Genomic DNA, 17,916 nt, shown 5'->3' with positions numbered 1-17,916 from the left:
AATTTGTTTGCTCTTAAAATAACAAACGCTTGGACTGACGAAAGAAACCTGCTTACTCTATGGAATTACAGATTAAAAACCTTATGGACGACCGAAATTATCTATGTTCAATTTATTGCTATCTGTTAATACAGCTACAAATATTTTTAGGCCAATTCATTTAAAATTTATCAAAACCATGACTCGACTCAATTTCATATACCTACCTACATCTCACACGTTACAAATCTATACTCAAAATTATATTTCGAAGGACAAATATGACGCATATATCATCAAATACTTGTCGATGTACATGAAAAAAATTGGTTTAAATTACAAAATATCTCACAATGTTTTTTATAGCACTCTGTGACCTAAACCCGCATTTTAGCCACGCTTTTCCGTGTCCAAAGTAGCTGATTTTTACACCGTACGAATGTGACATAAGTAGCCTATTATGCGCACGGCGTTTAGCACCCTCGCTGCGCTCAGGCGCTAACTTCACGCCGTGCAAAAATAGGCTACTTTGGCCAGGCGTATCGTAATGTACTATTTCATAATACCCCTCATAATTCCACCAAGAATTAAACCACAGACCCTTGAGTGCAATATTTGTGTCATCGTTAGTAAATGCCGCCATATTTGTCCATCTTATAAAACCTTCAATAAAGCCAATGCTAGAACCAAAGGATTAAAATAGCCAGATACCCCCCAAATTTACGAAATATTAACTCTTAAATACTCTCCGTAATAATTGATATGCGCGCTTTATCCCAATAACAAGTATTTAAATACCTAGGAATTCAACAAGTCTTGATAGAATTCATCATACAAAATAATTAAAGTGATATTACTAGAATAAATTGAATTTGTAGCAATATTACATTATGTTTTTTCACTTTTATTGTTATTATTGAGCTTAAAACATTAAACTAATCAGTTTTTATTAATTTCGCATAATTTTATCATAAAAAAACATTATTGATGTCTATATTAGGTCTCTCATGTTAACTATTCATGTTAATGACAACTAGTCTGCCATTTTGTAGCTCTTTCAACTCCGCCATTTTCGAACGTAAACGTAACTTGAATGATAACAAAAATAACATTAAATTAATAGGTTGACAAAACAGTTTATAAACCTTTTTCTGTTTGTCAACCAATTCTCCTTTTGTTTGGAACTTATAAGGCTTAAGCTTAAACTTACTATGCTATAAGATTAGCTATAAAAAATATGGAAAATTTATGATTATGTTCGAATTCCGACTAGTGGGCGAACGATCTGTACTAGCCAGCCATCAGCCAACTTTACTTAAGTGAGCTCCCTCACCTAATTAGATTTAGGCAAAGGGCATATCTAGCTATTTTAAATCCGGCTAAATCTATCTAAAGCACCTTGTGGTACAAGCAAGCAGTCTCAATGGTGCAGAAGCACCTTTATATTTAATTAAGTAGATCAATTCCTCGTTTCAAATATTTAATATCAAATCGTTACAAAATTTATCAAACCAAACGGTATTTTGTAGTAAACATTATAGAGTTTATGCTGGGTTCAATATAATAAAAGAAATAAAAGATTTATTTCATTATGCACAGAAATTCTTAGTGCAAATAAATAATGAAATAAATTTCGCCATTTTAAATTAAAATGTTTATCGAAATTAGTCAAGTTAATACTTTTACCACAGATAATACTTTAAAATGTCAGACATCGTGCGATACTGTATATACTGTCTTTTAAAAAAAGTTTGAAAATGTAAAAAAATACTAGATTTTTATTATTAAAACTAATGATGTTGAGCCAATTTTTCTCTATAATGTTTACTCAAAACACCTTTAGGTTGTTATACAAATTTACTTAAGTAATTCATGCAAAATTTAAATGCAATTTAATATAATTTTGGCGCCAATGGACGACAAGACGAACACGCCGGTTTTCTAACCCTAAGCAATTTTAAAATTCGCACCCCGCTTTATAAATTCAATTAAGTAGTCTTTACTGGTTCTTTAATAATAATTAGGCTTAAATTTCGCCATTTAAAACTCGTTCCATTCTTTCAGCATTGGCTGCACGCGTTTTATCTTTGCACGTGAAAATTTTGGCGGTAATTTTGACACTTTCTCACACAGACCACACTACCAGATACAAATACAACGACAATAGTTTCAGACTAAAACTTGTTTTTGTACACTAGTATGCGGTGTAGGATAATACTTACAAGATTTATTTAACCTTAATTGTAGCACGATATTAATTTAATAAGAACACATATGCCTTATTTACACTTAATTAATCAGATACGTATATCCGAACGCGTTTGGGTAATTTTGACAGTTGACAAGTAATGTCATAATACTAATGTTTTATCTGTTAGTCGTAATGGCTGGAAGCTAAGCTGGTTCTAGATGAATGTAATGTAGAGCTGTGCTGGGGCATGCTGGGCGGCGGCGGCGGCAGGCGGGCGTTCGCCGCCAGCCGCTCTTGCTCTTCTAGTTGGGTAGTGAACTCTTCCTCCAAAGCCTATTAAAAATCACAGGAAAAAATAAAAATAAAACTGTCATCAAATAGGAGAGTATCATAAATAAAATAAGTAAAAAACATGACGGATGAAATATAATATTTAGAATCTTTATTAGACAATAAGTCCAATGTATCTGTTATCTGTAAGTTACGATTAAATTTGCAGCAAATAAAAAATTACACAAAATGGCGCGAAATAATAATCGCCATTTTTTAATTATTGTCTGTCTGTATCGTATTCTAAACAATTAAATATTATTTCAATTTAAAAAAAAGCTAACGTTTAATATGGCGCGAAAGCCACCAACTTTTTTAAAATCCAAACCAATGTATATCAATGTATTTACACAATACGTTTTTTTTCGTCAAAATGAATAAAAAATGCGTCTATATACAATTAATAGTTAGTATAAAGTGAACCACATACCATGCAACGGTCCAGCGTCTGCAGTCGACGTCCAGAGACTTGTTAGGCGGTACCAGAAACCGTATTATTAGCGCACACGTTTCAATAGCAAGTTTATGATCACACTGGCCATCCATTTACGTCATAGGAATTAACTTAGGTAAGGTAGAATTATGTGTAGTGTTAGAAATAAGGGATTATAAATAAAGGAAAATGCCCATTCTTGGTACTGATTTTTCTAATGCGTCAAAATGAAACTAATATTAAAATTATTTTTTGATTTTTTTTACATAATTTGTCGATCAGAATAGTTTCTTTGAACAGGGGATTACATTTAAGATAAAATAAGACGAAATGTTGATTGCTGTTCTTAAAAATTAAAATGGCGGAATTTTATACTCGGAATTCAATAAGATCTATTAGTGTTTTGACTAATGATTTTTCTCATGCATCAAAATGAAAGTAATATTAAAATTATTTATTGATTTTTTTACATAGTTTGTCGATCAGAATAGTTTCTTTGAACAAGGGGGTTCCATTTAAGATAAAATAAGACGAAATGTTGATTGTTGTTCTTAAAAATTAAAATGGCGGTATTTTATATTCGTAATTCATTATTTTAGGTTTTTAGGATTATTTTAGGTTTTTTTACCTACTACCTTTAAAAGTAAATGGAATATGTTAATCGAACTACATTATAGGTACCTACTATCAGTTAAAACCGACCATCAATCTATCGTCGGATATTTTCGATTTTGAGGTTATGTAAAATTTCGGTAAATAACTTCAGAACCCGGGTGCTGATTTAAAAAATAATTATTGGTAGTATTTGGTTAATTATACATCGTCCACAACAAGTTTCAATTTGATGCAACTCTGGACGGCGGTCCATACTTTCATGGGTATTGTCCTTTAGCAGTGAAAGTGAAAATTACTTCAGTCTGTATTTTTTATGTTTCAATTCGCAATATCATTTACGGCGTTATTACTCACTTATTCTAAATGCGTACTAAATATCGAAATTTAAATTGTATTGTATAAAAATTATAATTGTTAAATCTATATCTATGGTAGGCGAAACATTAGATGGTTTGATTATTAATAACAGCCGATAAGAACAATAAAAAACAGCGGATTAATGGTGAAGTCTGATAAAATCTGTTTTTAATATGACGTACATAGATTAGTAAAGATACTTCGCCGCCTTGAAATTGAATGAAGCCACAAACGGCTTATTTGTAAGTTCTTTTTTTGAATTCTTGACAAATAAAAACATTTTTAGGGAAAATTTACGAATAAATAACTAATACTGCGTAATTTACATGAATTTACATAATAAATAAATAATTATTTCAAATATTTTAGGGACATTTTAGCACGGAGACGTTTCAAAACTTTTTTACGCAACTATTTCAATTCTCAAAACTGGGTACATTTTCTTGTTAGGAGTGAGTAATCTTTACTAATCTATGATGACGTAACATCTATTCGTTAAAATTTTCAAGTGTAAAAGTTAAGTAATTGACAAATATGAATTTTCTTGAATACATTTTAATAATTATTGACAATGTGTATTGTGTATATATTTAAAAGGACTTTGGAAACAGAAAATAGTGGTCATTTCGAATGACGTAAAATGGATGGTGTGCATATACAAATCTACGAAACATTACCAGTGTAATATTATTCAATTTTCTTTTACATTACGTAAATACTTACTATAATAAAGAATAAAACTTATCACCATTAAAAATAGTTATGTAAAACTATATAAAATACGAAATAGTTATGTTTTTTCCTAAATTTAATTTTTATTCGCACATTATATAAAATGAGTTTTGAAACAAATTTTGATGTATGATAAATGATAATGCCATTAAACGTATTATTAAAAAATCATGCCACATTATAAAAAAATATGAATAATTAAATATAAAATTGTATGATCTAATATTGTATTATTTCAAGTAATTTACGTAAATGCGTAGTATAAGAAGTTATAAGTCATGCATAGGAAGGGAAATTCATGCATTTTAAAAACGTATAAATATTTAAAAAATCTATCAAAAAAATCTATGTAATATTACAATGATTTCTAAAAAATAATTAGCAAAAAGAATTGATTCAATATGACATTAACTCAACATCAAAAATATATAACACAGCCTCTTTAAAAAAATACGAATTCTTCTGACTATATTAAACCTTAGAATATTATAAACCCTTGGAATATATAATAAGATTGAGATAGCAACTTCCATATAGATTTTTTGCCTTAGGTATAAGGATCCTAAGGACTAACAATGCCTTCCCTGAAGCCAATCACACATGTGCTGCCACTCTTTAGGATTAATATGGTCGCTTCATAAGTACATTAGCCAATAGTCACTCCCTTCCATCTTATTTTGACAGGTAAACTTTATATACTTTAGCCTTTCAGCTCATTATTAATTTGACAGTTTGTTCATCGAATCGTAATGTCAAATTTAATTTTAGTTGACAGTTATACAGCGTAGACCTGCAGAACAGCAGACTAGCAAATTATTCCACCTGATGGTAATCTGCCCCAGACAGAATTAAAGTTCTACCTAAGGTCTCCTGACATTGCTACCCTTGGTCTGAGAACGCCTTGTGTGCATCTGCCTTACCACACCATTCAAACCAGAACAGTTACGCTCTACTGATCAAGCAGATACAGGTATGACGGCGGTGCCTCCGGAGTCGAACCAAGAATAACCATTGTATTACTAAAAATCTATATAATTTTTATATACAACCCTAATTATATACATGTATTGGTTTTCAACTACCCACCACCACAAATAAAAAATAAAGCAAAAAAAATTAAAACGTAACGTCTTTATTTACAATCATTCATATTATTTTCTGATTTAAATAGCATTGATTTAACACACATGCCGACAAGCGAAAGTATGCCTTATATTAACAATGGGACAGCGTGGTAGACGCTCCACGCATGCCCCAGCGAGATAAGTAATAGACTCTTAATTTTCTGTTAACACATCTGTCAAATTGGTATTATGCAAAGCCACGCTCGTCCCCCGCGTACCGATATACCGATTAGGAGTCCATTCCTTTAGTTCATCAGCTATACAATATAAATCAAAATAATATCTCTATATAGTTAGTATAATATCGCGTTAGATTTAAGCTTAAGCGGTCTCTACACTAACAGTTAAATATTACAATATTTTACAAAAAAAAACATTCGTATCGAATTACACACGAAAATGACAGTAATATTGACAAATGACTGAAAAACTAAACTTAATATTTTTGACAGTTTCAATGTCATTGACATTTGCAAAATGTTATTTCGAATTTCACTACAAAAATAGCTTGAAACTGTCAATTTTCATAAAAACTGTCAAAAACTGTATAAATTTAAATAAGCAAGTCATTAAAAAATTATAACATAAATGGTATAAACATTAAGTTAACAGTAATGAATCATAATTATTTGACAGTCCATAACACTATGACAGAAAAAAAAACATGCATTATTTTTGTGGGATACACAAAACATTACAGGAAAAAAGGTTAAACATATTTGACAGAAAATATAAATTATTGACAGGTGGGGACACTATTCGTTTTAAATTCAAAATGGATGACATTATAAAAATATTGGCCCATATTTTTCAAAATTAAAATAAGTACAATCTCGCACAAAAGTAAAATTTGTTCAGATGCAAATTAATTAATACTTAGACACGAATAAAAAGACACATTTCTTTCAATATAAACACTGAGCAATCGATATTAAAAAATATAAATACAATTTGGCACTAAAATACAATATAATACTTTACCATTTTTTTTCTAAACAAAGCCATAATTTCTTTATATCTCACGACTCGACTAATGAATACGTACGACTTAAAAATCGTGACGACTAAATACAGATGCGTGCTTTTATTTTAAAATAAAATAAAAATGCATTTTTGAACTCATTTTTTTAATTCTAAGTTCTCGTTTGTAATTTGTGTTTAATCCTTCGAAATTATTATTTTGTAATAGAATTTTCAAAGAAGCGCTAAATTCAATATTTTGCCTACCAAAGATACCAAAGACTTCTTTATACTGGACCTTGTCAAATATCAATCTTAGGTAGGCAGATTCGTATATTGGACAGATTGGTTATGATTAACGAGCGTTAGTTAAGAACGTATCGTAAGCCCTTCTAAATAATTTATTAATATAATATATTAAATCAAAAATTATATTACCATATGTGAAAATTTAAAAATACCTACAATAATAAACGTTTATAACTAAAAAACTAAAATAATTTAGTAATAACTCAACGTAACTATTTAGTATCTAATGTGACTCTAGGACTACAATATAAAATATAATAATTAGTAAATAATTTTGTAACGATTTTTGGAAATCAGTGTCGCCAATTGTTCAAACAATTATGGCAACCCCCACCCCTCTTAAATTAGAACGACACCCCCAAAACTATAACCACCGCCCTACCGCCCTTATTTCGAAATTTTTACCCGACTGCGTAGGCTAATATTTTTTTTCCCACGCTTTTATTAGCTTGACCTGTATGTATGTATGTAACGGAATCTTGAACTCGATTTTTACCCACTTTGAACGGTCCGATTAATTTAAAATTTTGAACAATTATCAAGAACCGATGACAATACACGATTTTAATAATTTTATCCCATTCACCTCATCAAGGTCGTCAGGAATCAGGCTTAACGATTTTCCTTGTGCGATTTTAGCACGGTTTTTACCCTACAGCCCAAACGGCTTGACGGGTAACATATGAGATGTCGTTGGATTTACCTAAATTGTTGGAGCGACGTTACTTCCGTTTTCAATATTAAGCATAATATAAACTCGGTTTTTATTTTGTATAATATTTTAAATTCAATAATTTTTTACTATTGTTTAAACCTAAAGATTACCAATATTATAATAAATATAAAAGGATATTTTTTTGGTAAATTTAAATCAGGAATTCTAATATGTATAAGCACCGATTTTCATTATGATGATATTGAAAGTAGTAAGACTTTCAACTTTAAGGAACGTGTTTGACTGCAAGCGAGTAACAATTTAAGCGAGGCGAAAAAGTAGCTATAGATTATATTTAAGAATTTTAAAGCAGTTCAGGCGAGAAAAAATATGACTTAGCGATATGTTATATTTAAAAATCACACACTAACGTCAGAAAAAACAAAAATATTGAAGAAAATATGTTATAATTATATATATATTAATTTAATTTTCCTGGTAGTTATTCATGAGTTTTAGAATCAATAAAAAATGAAAAATCGATCATTATGGTTGCGTTTCGAACTACTTATGATTGTATATTTTAAACTTTTACGTAAATAAGTTGTAATCTGGAAAATACTATTAAAATATATCTTATATCTTACAGTTTACTCGCTTACGGTGAAACAGGTCATAAATTTTCCTAATTAAAAAGTAAAATAAATTCAAAATAGAAGCACGATCTATGGGTGTACCATAAACAATATAGAACATATAAATATATGGCACTATATTTAGAAAAAGGCACTTTGAAAATACTAAAAATATTATTTTTTAATACTAAATATAATTTATTTCGAAAATCTTACTAAAATATTACTAATATTGTGACATAGTTATATTAAATATATTCTTTAATTAACTTAAGGCCGAAAAAGTTTAGGCTGTTTACACACGACGCTTTAAATACAAAATAAAAACGTCGATGTACAATCTAGACGGCAAGTACTTAAACTTTATGGACGGCTTTTAAGCGGTTTAAAAACGCTGAAAAACCGCCAACGTAATATCAACTTATGAGAAAGGATCATTTTTTTTTTAGAAAACAGGGCTTATTACTTAAGTATTATAACGAAAATATGTTAAGAATTTAATGTCTCGGTAAAGTAAAGGAAATTTCTTTTTTGTTAAAATTATTTATCAAAAAGTTTTTGATAAACATATTTAGGACTTGGCGTGTTTTAAAACGCGTCGTGTGTAACTGGCGTTTGACATTCTAACGGAATGCGATTTTGCGATTGTCGTGCGAGTAATTTTAAAGAAATTCCTTCAGGAACTCTAGTAGGTTTTATTTTAAGTTATGCAGCAACATCTTACCGTCAGAGCGCAATTTTATAAATGTAGATTTGTGACCATGGCCTTAGCCTTTGTTTCACATGGAAAATACTTTCCCATCGGTGGGAATTAGTTTCTATTATTCCTAAACCTTCATATTAATTATTTATTTAAAATTGTATTTTAATCTTTGCCTAAGAATCAAAATACCACATAATTAAACGAGGTTTAAATGTTGAGAACAACTGCTTTGTACGTCAGTTGTTCTCAATCTTACAACAATCGCAAAATCGCGTTATATTAGAACGGCACATTATTATTAGAAAATCATATTTTTATAAATATTATTACTTAATAATTTTAACTAACCTAATTTACTATTACTAAAAAATGGAATAACCTTTAGTCTTGATTTTGGAAGCATGGAATGTAATACAACGGCAAGGATTTTGCATAGATAAGTATAGATATCTCACCGCCTTGTAATTGAAGGAAGCCGTTAAATGGCTTAAACGGCTGACAATTATGTCAGCCATTTAATGGCTGTCATTGTGTAACTTAAGCGCAACAATGCCGATATGCGCAGTTAAGTAGTGCAAAAACACGAAATCGAAGAAAAAGTGCTGAGAAATATCGTTTCATTCGTAAATGATCTAAAAACTACATTTTTTTAAATATTTTTCAAACAAGAAAATAGATGACAGTGACAATTTCAATTATCAAAACTGGTTATATTTTCTTGTTAGGAGTGAGTAATCTTTACTAATCTATGGGATTTTGGATTTATAATTTAAAAAATTTTGGCTTTGGTAAGGAACTTACGATAATTATATACATTTGGAGGGATGGTGATATACAAACATACAGACTACATAACACATACATACACGAAAATATATTTGTAAATATTTGGTCGAAAATTGGAGACTTACGCCTGGAAGCGGATAACACAACGTTTATTTATTTACAGACACTGAGCGTTACAGACACGGGTCGTGCCAGACAAAATCATATTTTTCTATATAATACTATATAAATTCCGTAGATAATGTTTGTAACACATTTTTGTGATCCCTATGTAAGTGAAGTTTAAAAATATTTTCTTAATCTTTTTATTATTTTTGTTAATTGTATAGAAACACCATTATATTTATACTTTTATAAATGAACTCGCCCCTACGCTTTTTAATACCACCCTAGATTATTAATTATTTTTGAGATAAATCGAAAACGTTTACAGACATGACATAATTTTTGATTCTCTCCAATTGTAATTTATTATTTTATATTTTTTAAACTACCCTTTTTTCGTCGCTGGATTTGAAAGCATTCTCTCATTTGTTTTTAACGAAGTCTACCCTTTCTTTCTTTTATCTTTTCTTTTCTTTCAATTGAAAAAAAGCTATTAATTCTGTATTATTTATCAAACCCAGTGACTCCCTATTTCCAACCGCCTAGATTTAAAATAATCTTTAACAATCTTCCATTTTATTTTTAACCCCCAAATACGCCGTTTAAACCCCCCCTAAATTAAACTCTTTCCAACATTTTTTACATGAACCCTACATCTCTAAGCTCTAGAATCTGGCGCACCGTTGCTATCAGCGATAGACGCCTTCAGATTCAACGTGGATAATTGCGACACCGGCAGATCAGCATTAGAGTAGCTGTTGGAACCCCTCACGTGACCCCATCTACTCAGACACTGCCCGTCGTCGCTCGACTGCGACAACGTACTCGTGTTACTTTTAAACGTGTCATATTTCCCTTCTAACGACGGCATATCAATCATAACGGCCTCCATACACACGTCTTGCTTCAGACTCTGCTGCGATATGCTCCGTTTCATCGTCTCCTGTGTCTCCAGTAGCTTGAACAGGTGCTCGCTCAACGACTGTCTGTTCGCGATCTTTTTCGTTTTCTCCACCGGTTTCGAACGTTCCAGACTCTTGCGGGGCTCCTCGACGATCTTGCCGGGGACGTTACCGTACGCCATGATCGGTTCCCGTTTCACGTCCGCTCCGGAGAACACTGAGAAACCGGATATCTTCTCCGACACGAGTTTTAGATTCGACGTCGATCCGTACTTCTGAGCTTTTGTTAATTTGCCACGTTTCGCGGTGCTAGTGGCGCTTGTGGCGGCCGATTTCGTCATCCGGTTATCGTTCGCCGGACTGATGCTCCTCCGGCGGTCCATGTTCGGCGTATTATTCGACATCAGATGCAAGCTCGTACGGGAGCGAGAGAGAGACCCTATGAAGGACGTGCGCTGTTGGTACGCGGATAACACGTGATGTAACACATTCTTAGGCCACGGCTTGTCGAGGTAGACGCTCCGGTCCGGTATGGGGCGGCCGTACTTCCTCTCGTGGTCGTCCAGTTGCTTCTCGAACGTGTTAATGACGCTCTGTTTGTACAAAGACGTTGTTTAGCGTGGCTCTGTCGCCGGACGGCACAAACATTCATGTGTCCTCACCGTTGACTGTGTCTGTGTGTCGCTTGTGTGTGAGTGCGTTCAGGTTATACGTACAGAATGATAAGAGCCTTTCAATATAACAGTAATATATATCAAAAAATCTTTCTTTTTTTATGAAATAGTTATCGAAAAGTCGACGTTATTCTCTATACATAATTCTGACTAAATTAAGGTGTAGAGACAAATAAAACATCAACTTTTAATGTCCAAAATTATACAAAATAAATTTTTGTACAACTTTTTTACTTTTAATAAAGTTTAATTATATTTCATATGTACACATTTATTTTTTAATAAAAAGTATATAAGTGTCTTATAAGTACAACATTTTTTTTCTTTGTTTATAAAAATAAATTACATTTTGCAATAATAATAATATCATCTAAATGTAATTATAATTCAGCTCTAAAATCAAATAAAGTATTTTACTTCACAAAAAAAAACCAATACATTAGAGTACGATTTTTTGAAAAATAACACTCCCTTTTTTGAAATAAGATAATAACCTAAACGCACTCAAAAACAACCCTAAACCCTATACAATCCTACAATCCACCTGCCACAGTACAATCGTACATAGTCCCTACGCAATAGGGGCTATATTTCCATACACCACCACCTTTACACCAAGCCATGAAGCGTTTCCATCGGGTCGTAATGTACAGAATTAGTAGGGGGTAGTAGGGGGGTTGACATGCTTTGAAAAATATTGGGATATGATGACGGATAAACATATTTTTTATATATATATTTATACCTAAACGATGAGGCAGACGGGCTACCTGATGGAAAGCAGTCACCGTCGCCTATGGACATTTGCAACACCAGAGGAGTCGCCAATACATCGCCGGCTTTGGATGAGAGCTCTTTTTGCACCTTTTTTGAAGAGCTCGTTATTTCTTTTTATATAATACAGGAGTAGCAGACGAGCATGCAGTCCACCTGATGGTAAGTGGCTACTGCCGTGTGGACATCTGTAATCAACCCCAGATAGGATTAGATAGTCCTACCTGAGGTCGCCCACAGATTCGCCGCTACCCCTGAGGTCTAAACTGGAACACCTCGGGAAAGTATGTCTCCCTTACCACACCCTTCAAACCGGAACACAGCAGCGCCTAACACTGCTGTTATTAGGTAGAAATAGGTGTGGCGGTGGTGCCGCCGGAGTCGAACCACAAAGGGTTCTACCACCAAAGTCAAAGTGATAATATCAATAATTTGTTAAGTCTTAAGGCTGAAATGCGGCCTTACAATCGATGGGTCCAGGTTCGAATCCCAGGCACGCACCTCTGATTGTTTCTGTTAATGTAAAGACACATGCTTTTTTAATATAAATATTAATGTTTTATTTCTTTTTATGTTTATCCGTCAACATAACCCGTCCACACCTACTAGAATACATGCAAATGCACCATGCATACGTCCACACATGCACATATGAAGGGAATGCAAACCTTTTTACTAAATATATTTAAAATTAGGCAAGGCAAAGGCATATTTTTATAATCGCGGAGTACGGACGAATACATACCGTTTACACGTTCGCGTTTACTTACTCTTCATTATTTGTCGAGTTACTTGGCGAATAGTTCAGACCTAAATACTACTGACCATTTTTTTACTTTTACGTCTTATTGCATTTATATATTGATTTTCTGAGGAATATTTATTTTTTATAGATATTTTTTTCTGTGTATACAAATATTATAGACTCTTCATATATGAAATCCTTTCCTTTTTACAAACGAATAAGTTCTTGACAAATTCTTGCCACAACAAAACCACTGCACTAATAATAAAGAAAATAAAAATATATTTTATAAAAATGGTTCACATTCCCTTCTAATGTAATATTATGTTTGTATGTAAAATAATCTCATGTTCACGTTAGTAGAATGTGACGTTTAATGTGTAACATATTATAACAACTTTTCAAAAATATGTGTAACACAGGTAAGAAAATGTTTATATCGAAAGTGGATCTTGTTTTTATCTATATTTTACGTTTTATGTCGTGTAGTAAGTTGTATGTCGTGTCGTACGTCGCATTATTGTCGTATCGCATACCGTGTCGTGTGTAATGCTGTATACTGTCTCGCATCATGTGCGATATAACACTATCGCATTATTATCGTATATTCCTATCGCATATCGTGTCGTATGTCTTGTCGCGAGTGTATCATATGTCTTACCGTGTGTAAAGCTTTGTACCTTGCTGCGTAGTGTAATATATCGTACATCGTGTCACGCTGTATGTCGTATCGCATGTCGTGACGCATGCCGTGTCGTAAGTCGTGAGGTGTCTCTTATCGTGTGTAACGCTCTACACCTTCCCCTAAGTGTCGCATGTCGTATGTCGTGTCGTGTCTCTTATCGTGTGTAACGCTCTACACCTTCCATTATCGTGTAGTGTCGTGTGTCGCATGTAGTGTCATGTCGTGTGTAGTGTCGTGTCGTGTCGTGTCGTAAGTCGTGCCGTGTCTCTCATCGTATGTAACGCTGTATACTACCCCTATCACGATCTATCGTGTAGTGTCGTGTGTCGTGTAACGTGTCGTGTCGTGTGTCGTGTGTCGTGTCGTGTCGTGTCGTCCCGTGTGGTGGCTCACCAGCTTCCTGTCAGCGAGCGTGGCGCGCCAGTCGGGCAGCTCTGCGGCGTAGCGCTCCTCCACCGCCTTCAGCTTGCTGCCCTCGTGGCTCATCAGCGCATAGTGACTCGTGAGTGTGTCGTGTCGTGAGTCTTGTCGTGTGTAGTGCTATGTATCTTGCTAGGTAGTGTGATATATCGTACATCGTGTGTCGTGACGTGTTTTTTGCCGCGTATAAAAATGAGTACCTTTCTGCGTCTTGTGTCATGCCGCTTGTCGTGTCCTGTGTCGCGTAGTGTGTCGTGTCACATGTCGTGTCGTGTGTCGTGCCATTTATTTTGCCGCAAATAAAAATGAGTACCTTAACGCGTCGTGTGTCATATCGCATGTCGTGTCGTTAAGTCGTGTCGTAAGTCGTGTCATGTGTCGTGTCGTGCCCCTTATGGTGTGTACGCTCTACACCTTCCCCTATCACGATCTATCGTATAGTGTCGTGTCGTGTCGTGTGTCGTGTAGTGTCGTGTCGTGTCGTGTCGTGTCGCTCACCAGCTTCCTGTCGGCGAGCGTGGCGCGCCAGTCGCGCAGCTCTGCGGCGTAGCGCTCCTCCACCGCCTTCAGCTTGCCGCCCTCGTGGCTCATCAGCGCCTTGCGCTTCTCGTTCTGGTACTGCTCGAGCTCGCGGAGCAACGCCTGGACACAACACACGGTGGGGAATGTTTATTGATTTTACAGGATTAAATCATAGATTACATAAAAATAAAGATTACTCATTCCTAACAAGAAAATGTAACCAGTTTTGACAATTGAAATTGTCACTGTCCTCACTGTCATCATCATTTGCGTGTTTAAAAAATATTAAATAAATGTAGTTTTTAGATCAATTTGTTGTATGGAAACCCCCTTTAATATTAAATTTTATTTTATTTGTTGTTATGGCGGCCACCGTTATGCATCCTGTGTAAAAAATTCAAGTGTCCTATTACAGTTTCAGAGATAGAGCCCTGTGACAGACAGACTAACAAGTCTTAGTAATAGGGTTTCGTTTTTACCCTTTAGGTACGAATCTTAAAAACAATGATAATCGATCATCCATGATGAGGCTATAGTCCACCGCTCTGGCCGTGTACGTATTGGTAGACTTCACATACCTTTAAAACCTTATTTTAACATCTCTCAGGTATGCTGGTTTCTTCACGATGTTTTCCTTCACCGTTTAAACAAGTGATAATTAATTTCTAAAGTAAAATAAACACATATGTACCTCCCCGGCGGCCTTGAGCTCCTCCCTGGCCTTCGCGTGCTTGGTGGCCAGGCGCTGCTGCTCCGCGCGGTACCGCCGCTTCTCGTTCTCCTGGAACTGTTTGGACAATGTATACATTAGTATATGCTATCGTATGGAGGGGGTGTATATAGGTAGTGGGGGGATCAATGGATTATATAATTGAGAGAGAAATATGAAAAACGCATTTTAGAATTTCAATTAATGGGAGAAATAGGAGATATAGACAGATTGGGAGGGACAGAGAGGAGGGGAGTTTTTTTTTTTTTTTTTATAATATAAGGGTAGCAGACGAGCATGCAGTCCACCTGATGGTAAGTGGCTACTGCCGCCCATGGACATCTGTAATCAACCCCAGATAGGATTAGATATTCCTACCTAAGGTCGGCCACAGATGCGCCGCTACCCCTGAGGACTAAGCTGGAACGCCTCGGAAAAGTATGTCTCCCTTACCACACCCTTCAAACCGGAACACAGCAGCGCCTAACACTGCTGTTATTAGGTAGAAATAGGTGTGGCGGTAGTGCCGCCGGAGTCGAACCATAAAAGGTCCATAAAGGTATGAGAGAAAGAGAGAAAGGGTGGAGGTACTGTAGACTGAAGGTACAGTGGCGTAGTGGGGGTACTGCGGTGTGGCGGGGGTACAACGGGGTAACTTCTAGAACTCCTCGCATTCATTTCAATGCGCAGCGTCTCGAATCTTCTTCTATACTGCTCCTGGAACTTAGCTAGCTCCTTCTGTGGGGGGTGATGGGGAGTGGCGGGGGGTACAGTGTACAGGGTACCTTCTAGAACTCGTCGCATTCGTTGCGATATACAGCGAGTCTCAATTTGTCTTCTATCCTGCTCTTACGGTACAGCGGGGTACAGGGTGGTACAGCGGGGTACAGGGGGGTACAGCGGGGTACAGCGGGGTACAGGGGGGTGCGTCACCTTCTTGAGCCGCTCGCGCTCGTCGTCGTGGTGGTGCGGCGCGGCGCCGATGCGCAGCGACTCGCGGAACATCATCTCGCGCGCCTTCTGTTCGGCGCGGATCCTCTTAGGCAGCGAGCGCTTCTCGAGCGCTTGACACTTGGCCAGCTCCTCCTCCTTGCGGCTGTTCTTCCTGTGAAGACACAACAATTAGGATGAGCAATAGATTTTCGAATAGTCAAGGCCAGGCGTCGGCAATTAAAAGCCGCAGCATAGAAAGAGCTGCAGGTTGCCGACCCCTGGTCAAGAATACAAGTTTTTTGGTATTAATATGCAAGTATGTACCATTTACATTGCGGTCAGTCCCATCCATTGTTTTTGACCACGTACCTACAAACTATTTTGGACAACAATGGACCAGCGTGGGCCAACATGGGCCATTCCGAGCCATTTACACTAAGACCGCTTCCAGCACCAACTTATGACCATTTACACACAATGTTAACCAACAATGGACCAGCGTGGTCCAGCCTGCTCGACGGTTACCTCTTGATCTGCTCCAGCTCCTTGTCGTGCCTCACGAGCATCTGGTGCCGCCGCAGCAGGAACTCGTCCTTCAGCTGCCGCTTGGCCAGCTGGTGTCGCTCGTGGATCTGCTTCTCCTCCAGCTCCCAGAGAGCCGCCTCGCGGGTTCGCATTATCTGTGGGACGGAGATGAAAAAAATTATATTAGACTATGGTAGGAAATATCCTTATTATACCAGATTCCTTAATTTTTTGTAAAAAGATTGCCATTATTTTTTGTGCAGACCCTAAATCTTGATACTAAAGTGGTCTTTTAACTCACACATACACAATCTACATCATTTTTTCTCGAACACACACACTATATAGCATATATACATTTTACCCTCTATTTTTCTCTCTCACATTTACTATAAAACTCACTTACATTTTCCTAGACACACTCTCTCTCACGATCTCAGACACCCACTCTCAATTTCTCTTTCTCCTTGTGTATTTCTGATTCTTTCAGACACACACACTCCGTATCGCTCTCTGCCTCTCCTTCCATCTCTCTGCCTCTTTCTCTCTCCCTCTCTCCCGCTCCCCCCCCCCCCGTGCACGCGGCGCAGCACCGCGTCGCCGCCGTCCGCGAGCGCCGCGACGAGCGTCACACACACACACACACACACACACACCTGCTGCCGCTGCTGCAGGTACTGGCGGTCGGCGAGCGCCTGCCGCTCGCGGTGGTGCTCGTGCACGCGGCGCAGCACCGCGTCGCCGCCGTCCGCGAGCGCCGCGACGAAAGCCCGCTCGCGCTCCGCGTGCTCGGCATCGAGCCGCGCGCGGCGAGCGCGGTACGCCTCCTTGCGCCGCTCCTTCGCCACCAGCTCCACCTCCTGTTGACATACACAAATAGAAACATTAATACTATGAAATGACAAAACAATAATTATATTCAAACTTAAGGAAGAGGAGGAACGGGGAGAGGGTGGGGGGAAAATGGGCACTGTACTCCCTCCTTAAAAACCTTCTAGAAAAAATGTAAAGGAAAAACTTAATTTTTACTGACAATTGTCGTACCCATGTTAGTTCACTATTATGAACCTCTCCCCCTACCCTCCCCTCCCATCCCAGTCCACTATTTAACAA

At 36.2% G+C, this 17,916-nt stretch overlaps 1 protein-coding gene across 1 annotated transcript in view; it reads right to left on the bottom strand.

Moving 5' to 3' along the window:
- Window positions 1–10,418: 10,418 nt before the first annotated feature.
- The window catches only part of Slik (Sterile20-like kinase), a 64,991-nt gene continuing 57,493 nt past the window's right edge, over window positions 10,419–17,916 (bottom strand). Inside the window, exons 22-27 of the mRNA XM_073087122.1 lie at window positions 17,460–17,663; window positions 16,804–16,958; window positions 16,279–16,450; window positions 15,328–15,423; window positions 14,613–14,756; window positions 10,419–11,409 (exon numbers count right to left, since the gene is read on the bottom strand). Of these exons, the coding sequence (XP_072943223.1) occupies window positions 10,573–11,409; window positions 14,613–14,756; window positions 15,328–15,423; window positions 16,279–16,450; window positions 16,804–16,958; window positions 17,460–17,663 (1,608 nt within the window). The 3' untranslated portion in view covers window positions 10,419–10,572. The remainder of the gene's footprint in view (window positions 11,410–14,612; window positions 14,757–15,327; window positions 15,424–16,278; window positions 16,451–16,803; window positions 16,959–17,459; window positions 17,664–17,916) is intronic.

Source organism: Epargyreus clarus, unplaced genomic scaffold, assembly GCF_041222505.1.
Source record: "Epargyreus clarus isolate Ecla_fem2 unplaced genomic scaffold, WU_Ecla_fem_2.2 ptg000025l, whole genome shotgun sequence".
Classification (NCBI taxonomy): domain Eukaryota; kingdom Metazoa; phylum Arthropoda; class Insecta; order Lepidoptera; family Hesperiidae; genus Epargyreus; species Epargyreus clarus.
The sequence above is the reverse complement of the archived record's forward strand: the minus strand, read 5'-3'. Positions and strand labels throughout refer to the sequence as shown.